The sequence below is a fragment of the Rhinopithecus bieti genome, unplaced genomic scaffold (genome assembly GCF_001698545.2).
Source record: "Rhinopithecus bieti isolate Rb0 unplaced genomic scaffold, ASM169854v2 scaffold_9978, whole genome shotgun sequence".
Lineage (NCBI taxonomy): Eukaryota > Metazoa > Chordata > Mammalia > Primates > Cercopithecidae > Rhinopithecus > Rhinopithecus bieti.
Window position 1 is genome coordinate 222,937 of NW_016806220.1, and position 14,550 is coordinate 237,486.

Here is a 14,550-nt window from a genome sequence, read left to right on the forward strand (position 1 = left end):
TTTGAGATGGAGTCTTCCTCTGTCGCCCAGGCTGGAGTGCAATGGTGTGATGATCTTGGCTCACTACAACCTCCACCTCCCGGGTTCAAGCGATTCTTCTGTCTCAGCCTTCCGAGTAGCTGGGACTACAAGGCACCCGCCACCACGCCTGGCTAATGTTTGTATTTTTAGCAGAGACGGGGTCCATATTGGTCAGGCTGGTCTTGAACTCCTGACCTCAGGTGATCCACCTGCTTCAGCCTGCCAAAGTGCTAGCATTACAGGTGTGAGCCACCCGCCCGGATGAGAGAAGAATATCTTACTTGGCTTATGGTGAACTTCACCAAACATTTTATTTGAAATCGTTTAAGTGGAGTTTTGTATCTTGCAACCAAAAGAATCTGCTTGGGCCAGGCGCAGTGGTTCACGCCTGTAATCCCAGCACTTTGGGAGGCCAAGGCTGGGAGGCCAAGGTAGGCAGATCCCTTGAAGTCAGGAGTTCGAGACCAGCCTGGCCAACATAGTGAAACCCAGTCTCTATCAAAAATACAAAAATTAGCCAGATGTGGCGGCGCACACCTGTAGTCCCAGCTACTCAGGAGACTGAGGCAGGAGAATCACTTGAACCCGGGAGGTGGAGGTTGCAGTAAGCTGAGATTGCACCACTACACTCCAGCCTGGGTGACAGAGCGAGACTCTGTCTCAAAACAAAACAAAACAAAAAAAAAAACAGAAACAGAAACAACAACAACAACAACAACAAAAAACCCAGCTGGGTGCAGTTGCTCATGCCTGTAATCCCAGCACTTTGGGAGGCCGAGGTGGGTGGATCACCTGAGGTCGGGAGTTCAAGACCAGCCTGACCAACATGGAGAAACCCCATCTCTACTAAAAATACAAAATTAGCTGGGTGTGGTGGCACATACCTGTAATCCCAGCTACTTGGGAGGCTGGGGCAGGAGAATCGCTTGAACCCGGGAGGTGGAGGTTGCAGTGAGCTGAGATCACCCCACTACACTCCAGCCTGGGTGACAGAGTGAGACTCTGTTTCAGCCTCCCAAAGTGTTGGGTTACAGGCATGAGCCACCTAAACATGTGTGTGTGTGTGCACGCGTGTGTGTGCGCACGCGCATGTGTGTGTGTGTGTATTCTACAAAATTAGTGTGGTGCTCCTCCCTCCCCAGGTGTGGTTAAAAATGCAGACAGCTTACCTAGGTTAAATTTAGTCTCCATCACTCATTAACATGTGACCTAGCACATATTACATAATCTGTGTTTGCATCATTTTTTATTTTATCTCATGGGATTTCTGTGAAGACTCAATGGGAAATTTATATGTAGAGCTTTAGAAGTATACCTGACATTTAATAAGTACTCATCAATTGTTAGTTGCCATTTTTATTATTGTTGTGGCTGTTACGTTAATCTTTACGTTAATCTTGTGTGTGTTGCAATTTGAAGAACTGTCAGCTGGGAAAGGCTGGGTAGTGGTACTTGCATGTGATTGCCCTATTTAAAGTCTGGTCCTCAGCTTTGCTAAACTAAATGTTGTTAGTATACACAGAGACCAGCTCACATGAGTCATACTAGCACATATATATCAAGTGTCAGTTATTTTGTCACAACAAATTTTATTGTCACACAGGACATTCTGGTGAAGGTATCGGCTCCACTGACTTGATGCAGCTATCAGAGAACCAAGCAGACCACTCTCTTCCCATTAACATATTCTCTTTACAAGCAGTGTAAAATAATATTTAAAAAAAAATTTTTTTTGAGACAGAGTCTCTCTCTGTCACCCAGGCAGGAGTGCAGTGGCACAATCTCAGCTCACTGCAACCTCCGCTCCCCAGGTTCAAGCGATCCTCCTGCCACAGCCTCTTGAGTAGTTGGGATTATAGGCACCCACCACCACACTCAGCTAATTTTTGTATTTTTAGTAGAGACAAGGTTTCACCATGTTGACTAGGCTGGTCTCAAACTTCTGACCTCAAGCGATCCACCTGCCTCAGCCTCCCAAAGTGCTGGGATTACAGGCGTGAGCCACCACGCCTGGCCAAAAAATAGTAATAACCTCTTTCTAGACCTGCTTGCTGAGGGTACTTACAGGTCACCTTGATTGGATTTTGGGTGTGCCCAACCCTTCAGTCTTAATTTTAACAGCAGATTTCTCAGATCTGTCATTCCTGCTGATGGATAATCTCATCCATCACCTTTTGAGTGTTTTCTAATTTTATTTCTCAGAGGGAAACCTCAACTTCAGCTTTAGGGGTGCAGTTGTTGCTAATATGAAAGATCATGTCAACCATTTACAAATAACTTTCTTCAATTTAAAATGACTGTGTACTTTCAATCATGATAAAATTAAGTAGTATTCCTTCAGTTGAGACTAAAATTGTCTTCTTCCCGTCTTCTTGGGATCTTTGCTATTTAGATAACTCCAGAGGGGCAAATGCTTAAAGTATTGACTCGTCTATGTGAGAGAGAGTGCTTGGCACTTAAGTATGCTTTAATAGCTATCACTCTACAGAACAGATGTTTGTATGTTTCGTGAGCATCATAAATATTAAGAAAGATGCTATAAGGTTTAGAAAGCATTTTCCATTAATTGTTAATGCTCACTGTGTGGATAAGAGAGGGAAATTCCTTGGAGGAAAATCAAGAGACATTTTTATGTCTAACATTACTGTATTTCGATTTCAGGGCTGAAGCTGGAGAGAATTAGTCTCTGATTTCTGGAATATTATATGAAAATTCTAATTACTGTAATGCTTGAGTGTCTCTTGTTCCTTACAGCTCTGTATTGAGATATGTAATGTGTAGTAATAATAGGAAATATGGTGGAAGGAGAAAGCAGGGGTGGATTCAAAGGCCAGTTCCACCTCTTCCTGGCTCAAGGATCATGGATTTACTTAGCTTCTTTGAATTTAGTTATTTAACCTGTAAAATGGAAGCTAATAAAAATGACCTCATGGAGGTATGATAATTTTTTTAAATGTGTGAAAATCCCTAGGTCAATTTCTGGATTGCAGTTAATTCTTCTTTGCATCAAATAAGAGATAGTAAGTGCTCGGTGTGGGCTGCACTCAAAACAAGCCAATGTGTGCCTAAATTCTTTAAATTTTTGGCAAATAACGATTGCTTAGCGTTTTTTACCATCACATAAAAAGCTTTGCCCAGTAGGCTGGCGCGGTGACTCACACCTGTAATCCCAGCACTTTGCGGGGGCCGAGGTGGGCCAATCACCTGAGGTTGGGAGTTCAAGACAAGCCTGACTAACATGGAGAAACCCCGTCTCTACTAAAAATACAAAAATTAGCCGGGTATAGTGGCACAGGCCTGTAAACCTAGCTACTTGGGAGGCTGAGGCAGGAGAATCACCTGAACCCGGGAGTCGCAGGTTGTGGCAAGCCGAGATCGCACCATTGCCCTCCAGCCTGGGCAACAAGAGCTAAACTCAGTCTCAAAAAAAAACAGAGAGAAGGAAGATGGGCCGGGCAGGGACCATGGCGGTGGCAGCAGAGGTGGCAGGGGCGGGGCGGCTGGCGGTAGAGGAGGCTGTGGTCCTCAGGGGGCTGTAGGTGGAGGCATGGCTCAGGCCAGCAGCGGGAACGGCAGCGCGGAGGCCTGGGGGGCACTTCGGGCATCTCAACAGCAGCTTCGAGAGCTGTGCCCAGGAGTGAACAACCAGCCCTACCTCTGTGAGAGTGGTCACTGCTGTGGGGAGACTGGCTGCTGCACCTACTACTATGAGCTCTGGTGGTTCTGGCTGCTCTGGACTGTCCTCATCCTCTTTAGCTGCTGTTGCGCCTTCCGCCACCGACGAGCTAAACTCCGGCTGCAACAACAGCAGCGGCAGCGTGAAATCAACTTGTTGGCCTACCATGGGGCATGCCATGGGGCTGGTCCTTTCCCTACTGGTTCACTGCTTGACCTTCGCCTCCTCAGCACCTTCAAGCCCCCAGCCTACGAGGATGTGGTTCACCGCCCAGGCACACCACCCCCCGCTTATACTGTGGCCCCAGGCCTCCCCTTGACTGCTTCCAGCGAACAAACCTGGTGTTCCTCCTCATCCAGCTGCCCTGCCCACTTCGAAGGAACAAATGTGGAAGGTGTTTCCTCCCACCAGAGTGCCCCCCCTCATCAGGAGGGTGAGCCTGGGGCAGGGGTGAGCCCTGCCCCCACACCCCCCTCCTGTCGCTATCGCCGTTTAACTGGTGACTCCGGTATTGAGCTCTGCCCTTGTCCTGCCTCCGGTGAGGGTGAGCCAGTCAAGGAGGTGAGGGCTAGTGCCACCCTGCCAGATCTGGAGGACTATTCCCCTTGTGCACTGCCCCCAGATTCTGTACCGCAGGTCTCTCCCATGGGGCTGTCCTCCAGTGAAGGGGACATCCCATAAGTAGTTTTGAGAGGGTGGGTGGGTTACTTGCCCACCAGAAACAGCCCTAGTCCCACCTCCTTGCATTCCCTTTGGCCCCTTCCTGCCTACCTAGAATCTGCCTGAAAGGGCTGGAGCCCTGAAGAGAGGGGCAGTATTTGGGGGACTGTGCTAGCTTTACCCCCGCAAGACATCAAGACATATACACAGGAGCCTTTGATCTCATTAAAGAGATTTGAACCAGCCACTTGTGGATTTGGGTGGACTAAAGCTCAACTCACTGCATTGCACTTGACCTGACTGGATTTGAAGGGGACAGGTTATGGCCACTTGACCCCACCTTCCCTGAGGACAGCAGACAATCCTGAGGCCTGGACTGACCTAAGGCCTCTTGGTGAGGCAAATCTGGCAAAAGCAATAGAGTTCAAAATGTTTTTTCCAATTTATTTAGAAAAATAGACTCTGAATTCACATTCACCCCAGGGCTATGTGGGATGACAGTAAGGAGACACCTGAGATGAAATGAGGAAGGTTTGAATTACTGGTATCCAAGGGACTGGGGGCAGAAGCCAGAAGCCTTTGTCCCTCTAGAGCCAGAGTGGCCTGGCTCCCCTCCTCTCCCTCCCTTCAGTAGTCTTCAGCCATAGCCAGTAAGACAAGGCTGGTCCAGCCGTGGAAAGGGCGGCAGCCCATGCCTCGTCCATCTCGGTCACTATACTGCTCCCAGAGAAAGCCTGTAGCCTGGTACTGGCGCCATACATTGCCTACCACATTGGCACGGAGCTCACTGTGGAGTTTGGCAGCCCGAGCCTGGTGAGGACCCTCCAGATGCCCATAGTGGTGGAGTGCTCCCAAAGCCAGGTAGTTGACATTGAGCCACACAGCACCCCGCCAGTAGGGGGGATCATGTTCTGAATTGCGCTGGCCATAAAAGGAGCTGGAGGCTGCAAGGGAGCGTAAACCAAAGGGGCTCCAGAGATGGCGGCTGTCAGCTAGAATGTCCAGCAGGGGCCCAAGGCGGGATGAGTTGGGGTCCAGCAGTCGCAGCAACAAGGGAAAAAGACTGACATAGCCAAGGGCATCTACATACTGCAGTCGAGGTTGGGGCCGGCCCACCACCCGAACCAGCCCCTGAGGGGGCCTGGGCTTCAGCTGTACTGCTTTTGTGTGGTTCCCGAAGTCTGCAAAGACTCCTAGCTCTGGGGCCCAGTGCAGCTCATCCAGGCTCTCTGCTGCCTCCAGTGAGGCAGCCAGTGGGCCCAGCTCAGCAGCCACCTCAGCCTCGCCCAGATACTCTGCCAGCTGCGTCAGCACACGGGCACCCAGTGCCACCCAACATCGCAGGTCCAGGTGCCGTTCGGTGACTGAAGGGTGTGAAGCCCGGGGGTAGTCATCCAGCCCAGAGGGTAGGGTCTTGGGGTTCAGTAAGGTTGGTAAGGCAGGGTCCCGTCCCCGCCAGCGGTAAGATAGTGGAACTGGGCCTGCCTGGCTCTGATGAAGCCAGGAGAACCAGGCATGCAGGCGGGGGAAGGCCTTTCGGAGGAAGGCCAAGTCGTCAGGGTCACCAACCTCTAGCATATGGGCTACAGGCAAAAGTAGGGTTGGGGGGTTGGCATGGACTGCTCGTTGCACTAGGAATTCTGGAGGTACCCGGGCTCGGGCCTCATCCCCCAGTATCTGCTCCCTCCCAATCCAGCCATCAGCATTTAGCAGCCCCAGCCAGTGGCCCAGGGCTTCCCGGGTGAGGGAGGGATCCCACCGCTGAACCACCAGCTGGTGAAAGCCCTCATCCCAAAGGAAGCCTCGTGGGAAGAATGATCGGGAAGGCACCGCTGTAAAAAGAGGTAGGGGTGGAAAGAGGGCTGGGTCCACCTTCTGCTCAGACCCTTCCACCCCCATGTCTGGCAATACCAGTCCTTGTCCATAGAAGTAGCCAATTCCACCAAGGAGGCTGCTGAGGGCAGCCTGACCCAAAGCCTGCTCACCAGGGCTCAGGCCCTTCTCCTTCAGCTGGAAGGTCTTCTCAAAGCGCTCTCTAAAGGCTTCAGCATGGCTCTCCAGGGCATGGGTCAGTAGACTGCCTGCCAGTCTTGGTAGGACTTGATTTCCTCCTGCCTGGGCACTGCCCGATTCAAACACAAACTCTATGGAAAAGGGAACTTTCAGGGTTACCTGCTGTATCAAGAACTGCCCCTGCCCTTGCCCACTTGGGCCTCTGTCCTCCCACTTCAGAGATCCTGGCAAGCCGAGGTAGTGTTCAGGGGAGGCCCCTGGGGGCCGATGCTGAAACCAGCTATTTAGGCGACTCTTTACCATCTCTGTCAGCAGGGGCAGTCCTGGGTTGGAGGTCCAGAAGACATTGTAACTTGAAAGGGAGAAGATAAATAGGAAATATTATTCAAGAGAAGGCAGTGGGCACTATAAAGAGAAATACGAAATGTTCAGGAGTCAGGTTGGGAGGTCTCAGGCAGGGGACATGGAGACTAGTGAAAATGGGAATAACCACCCCTTCCATCCCTGAACATTCTCTTCCCCCAATTACCTGCCATACTTGGGGGCTGTATCCCCTGGACTAGTTGGTGGCAGAAGTGTAAAACGGAAGTCACCAAGTTCACTGGTGTGCCCACTGATGAACTTCAACTGCCCTTTGGACCCAACCTCTGGTATTAGGACTTCATTGCTATCTGTCACCACATAGAAGAACAGGGAGACCAAAGGGATGGCAGAGGTACCTGAGGCCTAAGTGATCAAGGAGGACAGAAAAGAACAGTGTTAGACCGGCATTCTCTCTTGAGAATCAGCCTTAGTGAGGGAAAGGAACAGTAGGCAGGGGTAATGTAAACAACATACATCTGGCAGTACTGAGGGTCACTGAGGGTAACCAGGTACACCCAAGTGGGATGAGATAAAGAGCCTTACACTGGGTGCCCTGGAAGGTAACAGTATACTTGTGTACTATGTCCTACACTAAGAACTCTACACAGTTTATTTCATTTAATTCTTTTTTTTTTTTTTTGAGACACAGTTTCGCTCTTGTTGCCCAGGCTGGAGTGCAATGGCACGATCTTGGCTCAGTGCAACCTCCACCTCCCGGGTTCAAGCAATTCTCGTGCCTCAGCCTCCTGAGTAGCTTGGATTACAGGCATGCGCCACCATGCCCGGCTAATTTTGTATTTTTAGTAGAGACAGGGTTTCTCCATGTTGGCCAGGCTGGTCTGGAACTCCCGACCTCAGGTGATCTGACAGCCTCAGCCTCCCAGAGTACTGGGATTACAGGCGTGAGCCACCGCGCCCAGCCTCTTTTTCATTTAATTCTTACAGTCCTGTGAGTTAGGTGCTATTATTATCTACATTTTACATTTTACAAGCAAGGAAATCAAGGCTTAGAGATGCTCACAGAGGCAGTTGTTTAAGGCAGGATTTAAGCCAGGCAGCCAGAGCCCACTTCATGCTGCATTTGCTGGCAGCAAGGGAAGGATAGAAGGGGTCTGGGCTGAGAAAAGGGTGTCCTGAGGCCCTGACCTGAGGCTCTACAGTCACTCTCCAGCTCCAGTCCCCTCCGTGCTGACCCCCAGGCCTCTTGACGAACTCAGTGGTGAGCCTTAAGGCCCCATCCTGGATGTGCTGCCGCCCGAAGGAGAGGCCGTCGTGGAACTCCCAGCCATAGGGACCCACACCGTCCCCCTGCTCACACGTGTGCCTGAGCTTAGGAGTCCCCGGGGTGGTGCCCTGCTGCGCCCACATCAGTCCTGGGGGTAGAATGGCCACGTAAGTCAAAGAGCAGGGGACCTGTCCCTCCGGGTCTCTGGGTCATCCCTCTTCATAACTCTCCTGATCCATTCCTCCCGACCCTTGATCTGGCTTCAAGCTGGGGCGCCCAGATTAAGAGTCCGCCTGCCTGCCCGCCCTGGGGCCCGGTTACCGGTGAGGAGTGGCTTCGGGCTGCGGGTCTTCATGCCGAAGTAGACGTGAGGGCGGTAGGTTCCCCAGAAGAGGTCCGGGGCCACGGCGGGGCTGGAGGAGTTGGCAGGCAACACAGGAGGCGCGGAGTGCAGCGTGACCGCCCGCCGCGCACGGTGCCACGCCAGCACCCAGCGACCCGACATGCCCAGGGCCAAAGACAGGACCACGACGGCCAGAGCCACTCCTCCAGCCGTGCTACGCGGCCCGCCGCCCCGGCCGTCCCGTCGCCCGGGGCCTCCCCGAGCCGCCCTCTCGACTGTCCGCACTCCCTCTGCCGGCACTGCGCGGCGCCGCCGCTCGCCCCGAGCCATCCTGGCACTGAGGTCCGCGTCGCGAGAGCTCAGAGAGGCGGCAGTGGAGCCGGGGTGCTGCCTTGCCTCTCCGGCTCCAGCTTCTCGCCCCAGCGACCACCGTCCGGTCAGTGACACCTGCCAGCCCGCGCCTGCGCCTCCGCCTCCGCGTCAGCCTCCCTCCGGAAGTCCCGCCCCGCCACGTTAGGTTAAGTCCCAGAGTCCGGAACCACTGCCTGCGGCTTGGCATAGGGTTAGTCTACAGCGTTCGTCCTGGGCGTTGGTCCACCGGGACTACGCTTATCTGGCAACTCCATGGAGTTCACAGGCTCGGAAAAACCAATCTAGCGTTGGGCTGAGGCATGAGAATCGTTTGAATCCGGGAGGCGGAGGTTACAGTGAGCCGAGATTGTGCCATTGCACTCCAACCTGGGCGACAGAGCGAGACTTCGTCTTGGAAAAAAAAAAAAGGACTGATGTGGCCAGGCTCGGAGGCTAACATCTGTAATCCCAGCACTTTGGGAGGCCGAAGCAGGTGGATCACCTGACATCAGTTCGAGACCAGCCTGGTCCACTTGGTGAAACCCCATTTCTACTAAAAATACAAAAATTAGCTGGGTGTGGTGGTGGGTGCCTGTAATCCCAGCTACTCGGGAGGCTGAGGCAGGAGAATTGCTTGAATCCGGGAGGCGGAGGTTGCAGTGAGCCAAGATCGGGCCATTGCACTCCAGCCTGGGCAACAAGAGTGAAACTCTGTCTCAAAAAAAGAAAGGAAAGAAAGAAAGAAGGAAGGAAAGGAGGAAAGAAAATACTGATGCTTTATGCAACACGACCACTTATATTTCACTGTAATCTGACTTCTGGCCCCACTCTCCACTGGTGGTAGACTTTTTGCTTATTAAACAATCATCTGACCAAACCCAGTGGTCAGTCCTGTTTTTGTCTTTCTTGCTACCATTGCATTTGTCCACATCCTTATTGGAGCACTTATTACATACCTGTTTCATTATTCATCTTTGTATCACAGTACTAATCAATTATAGGTGTAAGGTAGATGCTAAATATTTATAAATTCAACAAATGTTTATTGTATACCCTATATTGCATTATGCAAGGTGCTGGGGACTCAGAGAAAATGGCCCCAACCTCAAGTTCACAATCTAGAAGCACAATGCCAGCACTCAGTGCATGTTCAACCATCCCCATTTTTTTAATTTGATTTTTTTTTTTTTTTTTTGAGACGGAGTCCTGCTCTGTCACCCAGGCTGGAGTGCAATGGCGTGATCTCGGTTCACTGCAACCTCTGCCTCCAGGGTTCAAGTGATTCTCCTGCCTCAGCCTCCCGAGTAGCTGGGATTACAGGCACCCACCACCACGCCCAGCTAATTTTTGTATTTTTAGTAGAGATGGAGTTTCACCAGGTTTGCCAGGCTGGTCTCGAACTCCTGACCTCAGGTGATCCAACCACCTCAGCCTCCTAAAGTGCTGGGATTACAGGTGTGAGCCAACACACCTGGCCAGACCACACCGATTTTTACAGATGAGGAGAGTAGTTAAGATTGACCCAAAATAACAGCCAGTTAATTTTGGAGCTGGGGAACTCAAATCCAGGTTGTTCTTTTGACTTTAGAATAAGGCCTCTTAGGCCGGGCACAGTGGCTCACGCCTGTATCCCAGCACTTTTGGGGAGGCCAAGGCAGGCAGATCACCTGAGTGTCTGAGAGTCAAATCCAGCCTGACCAACATGGAGAGAACCCGTCTTCCTATAAATAAAATAACCAGAATTAGCTTGGGCATTGGTGGGTTCATGTGCTGTAATCCGCTACTCGTGAGGCTGAGCATGGAGGATTCACTTGAACTCCAGGAGGCCAGAGGTTTTCAGTAAGCGAGATCTGTGCCAATTGCACTCCAGCCTGGGTTGACAAGAGCGAAACCTGTCTCAAAAAAAAAAAAAAAAAAAGGAATAATAAAAGGCTCTTAGATATAACAGCAGTTACTATGCTCCAGCAATGTTTTAGGCATCTTTACATGATATTATATTTCATTTAATCTCCTCAAACAGTCCAATGAGGAAAGTATATATTTTTCATTTACAGAATGAAATAAGGCACTGAGAGATTAAATAATTTGCTAAAGTCATACAGCTACATAAGAACAAAGCTAGGATTCAACCCAGCAGTCTGGCTCATTACAACAGTATATTGTCCTCCTCCGTTAAAAAATAAAAAAATAAGCTTTCTTTTTTAAAGGAGGAGGGGAAAAACAGTCCTTTGAAGATAGCACCCTTTTCAGAGCAGGGGAAAAAGGTATAGTAATGCTGCTGTGGGAGGGTCATGGGAAATGTATCCGGCAAGGTACACAGCAGGCCACTGACTACAGATTCTTTTCTTTGTTACCTAGCTGAGCATTGTGAAGGTGTCTAAAGCAGTGCTTTCAACTTTTTATTTTCCTACACCACAATAAGAAATATTCCATAGTGCAACCAGTATGTGCATGATAACACATTGCACACACAATTTATATACAGGATTACAGACTTAAATTAGAGTTTCTAAAAGAAACTTCCCAACTGCGTGTGGTGCTCACGTCTGTAATCACAGTCACTTAAGGACGCAAAGGCAGGAGAGATTCGCTTAGTTCAGGGGTTCTATGAAGCTCTGGACAAGATGAGGAGATGCCCCATCTACACAAATTTTGGGTGAGCCGTGTGGTTGCTCCGCCTGGTTCCCAGCCTTGGGCTGAGCGGGTGGATCACCTGAGTCGGAAGTTCGAGACCGACTGGCAAACTGGTGAACCCTGCTCTACTAAAAAACAAAAAAATAGATGGGCATGGTGGTCGCACGCTGTAATCCAGCTACTGGGAGGCTGAGGCAGGATAATCGCTTGAACCTGGGGCAGAGGTTTGCAGTGAGCTGAGATGGTACCTGCACTCCGCTTGGGGTGACGAGCAACTCCGTCTCCCAAAAAAAAAAAAAAAAAAAAAAAAAAAAAAAAAAAAAAAAAAATTAGGGCCAGCCACGGTGGCTCACGCTTGTAATCCATAGCACATTGTGGCTTTGGGAGAACCAGACCAGTGGATTTACTTGAGATCAGGAGTTCCTGACCAGCCTGGCCAACATGGTGAAACTCCCGTCTCTACTGAAAATCATAAAATTGCTGGAAATCGCTTGAAACCCCAGGGAGATGGAAGGTGCAGTGAGCCAAATTGTGCTCCAGTGCACTCCAGCCTGGGCAACAGAGCAAGACTCCATCTCAAAAAAAAAAAAAAAATTAAGCCAGGCATGGTGGCCTTCACGCCTGTAATCCAGCTACTTGGGAGGCTGAGGCGGGAGAACAATCCCAGCTGCTTGGGAGGCTGAGGTGGGAGAAATGCTTGAGCCCAGGAGATGGAGGCTCTGCAGTGAACTACGATTGTGCCACCAGCACTCCAGCCTGGGTGACAAAGCATGACTTAATCTATTTAGCCTTCCTATTCTAAGTGCCATTGAAGTCTGATTTTTTTTTTTTTTTTTTTTTTTTTTTTGAGATGGAGCCTTGCTCTTGTCAACCAGGCTAGAGTGCAGTGGTGCCATCGGCTCACTGCAACCTCCACTTCCTGGGTTCAAGCAATTCTCCTGCCTCAGCCTCCCAAGTGGCTGGGATTACAGGTGACAACCACCACGCCTGGCTAATTTTTTGTATTTTTAGTAGAGATGGGGTTTCACCATGTTGGTCAGGCTGGTCTCGAACTCCTGACCTCAGGTGATTTTGCCCACCTCGGCCTCTCAAAGTGATGGGATTACAGGCATGAGCCACTGAACTCAGCCTCACTCTGAAAATTTTTATTCTATTCTTTTTTTTTTCTTTTTGACAGAGTCTTACTCCATCACCTGAGCTGGAGTGCAGTGGCGTGATCTTGGCTCACCGCAGCCTCTACCTCCTGGGTTCAAGCAATTCTCCTGTCTCAGCCTCCTGAGTAGGTGGGATTACAGGTGCCCGCCACCACACCCAGCTAATTTTTTTGTCTTTTTAGTAGAGACAGGGTTTCATCATATTGGCCAGGATGGTCTCTAACTCCCAACCTCAGGCGATCTGCCTGCAAAGGCCTCCCAAAGTGCTGGGATTACAGGCATGAGCCACCACACCCGGCCTACTTTTTTTTTTTTTTTTTTTAAAGAATGGTTTAGGCTGGGTGCGGTGGCTCATGCCTGTAATACCAGCATTTTGGGAGGCCGAGGTGGGCAGATCACCTGAGGTCGAGAGTTTGAGGCCAGCCTGGCCAACATGGAGAAACCCCGTCTCTACTAAAAATATAAAATTAGGCATGGTGGTGCATGCCTGTTATCCCAGCTACTTGCAAGGTTGAGGCAGGAGAATTGCTTGAACTTGGGATGTGGAGGTTGCAGTGAGCCGAGATGGTGCCATTGCACTCCAGCCTGGGCAACAAGAGTGAAACCTTGTCTCCAAAAAAAAAAAAAGAATGGTTTAATTCCCTAAATCGATTGCATGGTCCACACTAATGAGTGTTGAGGAAGTATGAAAACACTTTAGGAACTTTTTTCTTTTTTTTTTTTTGAGATGGAGGCTTGCTCTTTCCCCAGGCTGGAGTGCAGTGGTGCAATATCGGCTCACTGTAACCTCCGCTTCTTGGGTTCAAGTGATTCTCCTGCCTCAGCCTCCTGAGTAGCTGGCATTACAGGCACCCACCACCATGCCTGGCTAATTTTTGTATTTTTAATAGAGATGAGATTTCACCATGTTGGTCGGGCTGGTCTCGAACTCCTGGCCTCATGATCCACCCACTTCGGTCTCCCAAAGTGCTGGGATTACAGGCGTGAGCCACTGTGCCCAGCTGGCACTGTTTTCTTAAACAGGGAGTAGTGAGAGATAAAACCAATCGCATGCTTTGGAATGATAAAATTAAGTGGCAGCAAAAATGTTTAGGAAATAGACTGGGTAGCAGAAGGCAATAATGATGAATAGAGTGAATGGGAATGGAGAGATCATTTCAGAAGCTTTTTTTTTGAGACGGTGTCTTGCTCTGTCACCAGGCTAGAGTACAGTGGTGCAACCATAGCTCACTGTAGCCTTGAACTCTTGGGCTCAAAGGATCCTCCTGTCTCAGCCTTCTGAGTAGGTGGGACTACAAGTATGAGCCACCTTGCCCGACTTTCAGGCACGTTTTTAAAAGACAGAATATTCTGAACTGAGTGACCAGATATGCAGAGATGGAAAGAGCAGAACTAGAGAACACTGTGGTTTCCAGCCCAGGTGGCTGAGTAGATGAAGTGCCTGTTTTTAAAAAGGAATGGGTAAGTTAGGGAAGAGAGGCAAGTATATGTGTATGTAAGATTATCAATTCTATTTTAGACAAAAATAGTTGGTGGGATTTGGAGGGAACTGGTAGCAGGTAACCTGACTATGCACAGAAGTTGGGATTAGAACCAAAAGAAACAGTTTAACACCAGAAGGTGTAATTCAAGTTGTGAAGGAGGATGAGCTGCCCCAGAAAAAAAACAGAGAAGAAAAAGAATGAAGGTAGAACATCTGTGTAGTTCAAAAGAAAAAGGACCCAAGAGGGAGAGAAGTTCCACAAATGGGTGAATTAAGAGTTGCAGGCTGAGCCGGGCGCGGTGGCTCAAGCCTGTAATCCCAGCACTTTGGGAGGCCGAGACGGGCGGATCACGAGGTCAGGAGATCGAGACCATCCTGGCGAACACGGTGAAACCCCGTCTCTACTAAAAAATACAAAACTAGCCGGGCGTGGTGGTGGGTGCCTGTAGTCCCAGCTACTTGGGAGGCTGAGGCGGGAGAATGGCGTAAACCCGGGAGGCGGAGCTTGCAGTGAGCTGAGATCCGGCCACTGCACTCCAGCCTGGGCGACAGAGGGAGACTCCACCTCAAAAAAAAAAAAAGAGTTGCAGGCTGAGCGCAGTGGCTCATGCCTGTAATCCCAGCACT

The 14,550-nt window shown here is 50.2% G+C and overlaps 2 protein-coding genes across 2 annotated transcripts; one reads left to right on the forward strand and one right to left on the reverse strand.

Annotated features, from left to right (window-relative positions):
• Window positions 1-3,467: 3,467 nt before the first annotated feature.
• WBP1 (WW domain binding protein 1) lies at window positions 3,468-4,602 on the forward strand. The gene has a single exon (XM_017875239.1). It carries the CDS (start codon window positions 3,569-3,571, stop codon window positions 4,376-4,378), a length of 810 nt encoding a protein of 269 aa, XP_017730728.1. The 5' UTR covers window positions 3,468-3,568; the 3' UTR covers window positions 4,379-4,602.
• A 173-nt stretch (window positions 4,603-4,775) lies between these two features.
• On the reverse strand, window positions 4,776-8,991 carry MOGS (mannosyl-oligosaccharide glucosidase). Its single transcript, XM_017875241.1, has 4 exons — window positions 8,280-8,991; window positions 7,880-8,106; window positions 6,900-7,096; window positions 4,776-6,722 (listed from the first exon to the last, which is right to left on the reverse strand). Exons 1-4 carry the CDS (start codon window positions 8,629-8,631, stop codon window positions 4,985-4,987), a joined length of 2,514 nt encoding a protein of 837 aa, XP_017730730.1. The 5' UTR covers window positions 8,632-8,991; the 3' UTR covers window positions 4,776-4,984.
• Between the last annotated feature and the right edge of the window lie 5,559 nt (window positions 8,992-14,550).

Coding starts and splice junctions, on each gene's coding strand:
- WBP1 (XM_017875239.1), top strand. CDS start 3,569: ATGGCTCAGGCCAGCAGCGGGAACGGCAGCGCGGAGGCCTGGGGGGCA.
- MOGS (XM_017875241.1), bottom strand. CDS start 8,631: ATGGCTCGGGGCGAGCGGCGGCGCCGCGCAGTGCCGGCAGAGGGAGTG. Junction 7,097..7,879: donor GAGTGACTGTAGAGCCTCAG/GTCAGGGCCTCA, acceptor TTGATCACTTAG/GCCTCAGGTACCTCTGCCAT. Junction 6,723..6,899: donor ACAGCCCCCAAGTATGGCAG/GTAATTGGGGGA, acceptor CTCCCTTTCAAG/TTACAATGTCTTCTGGACCT.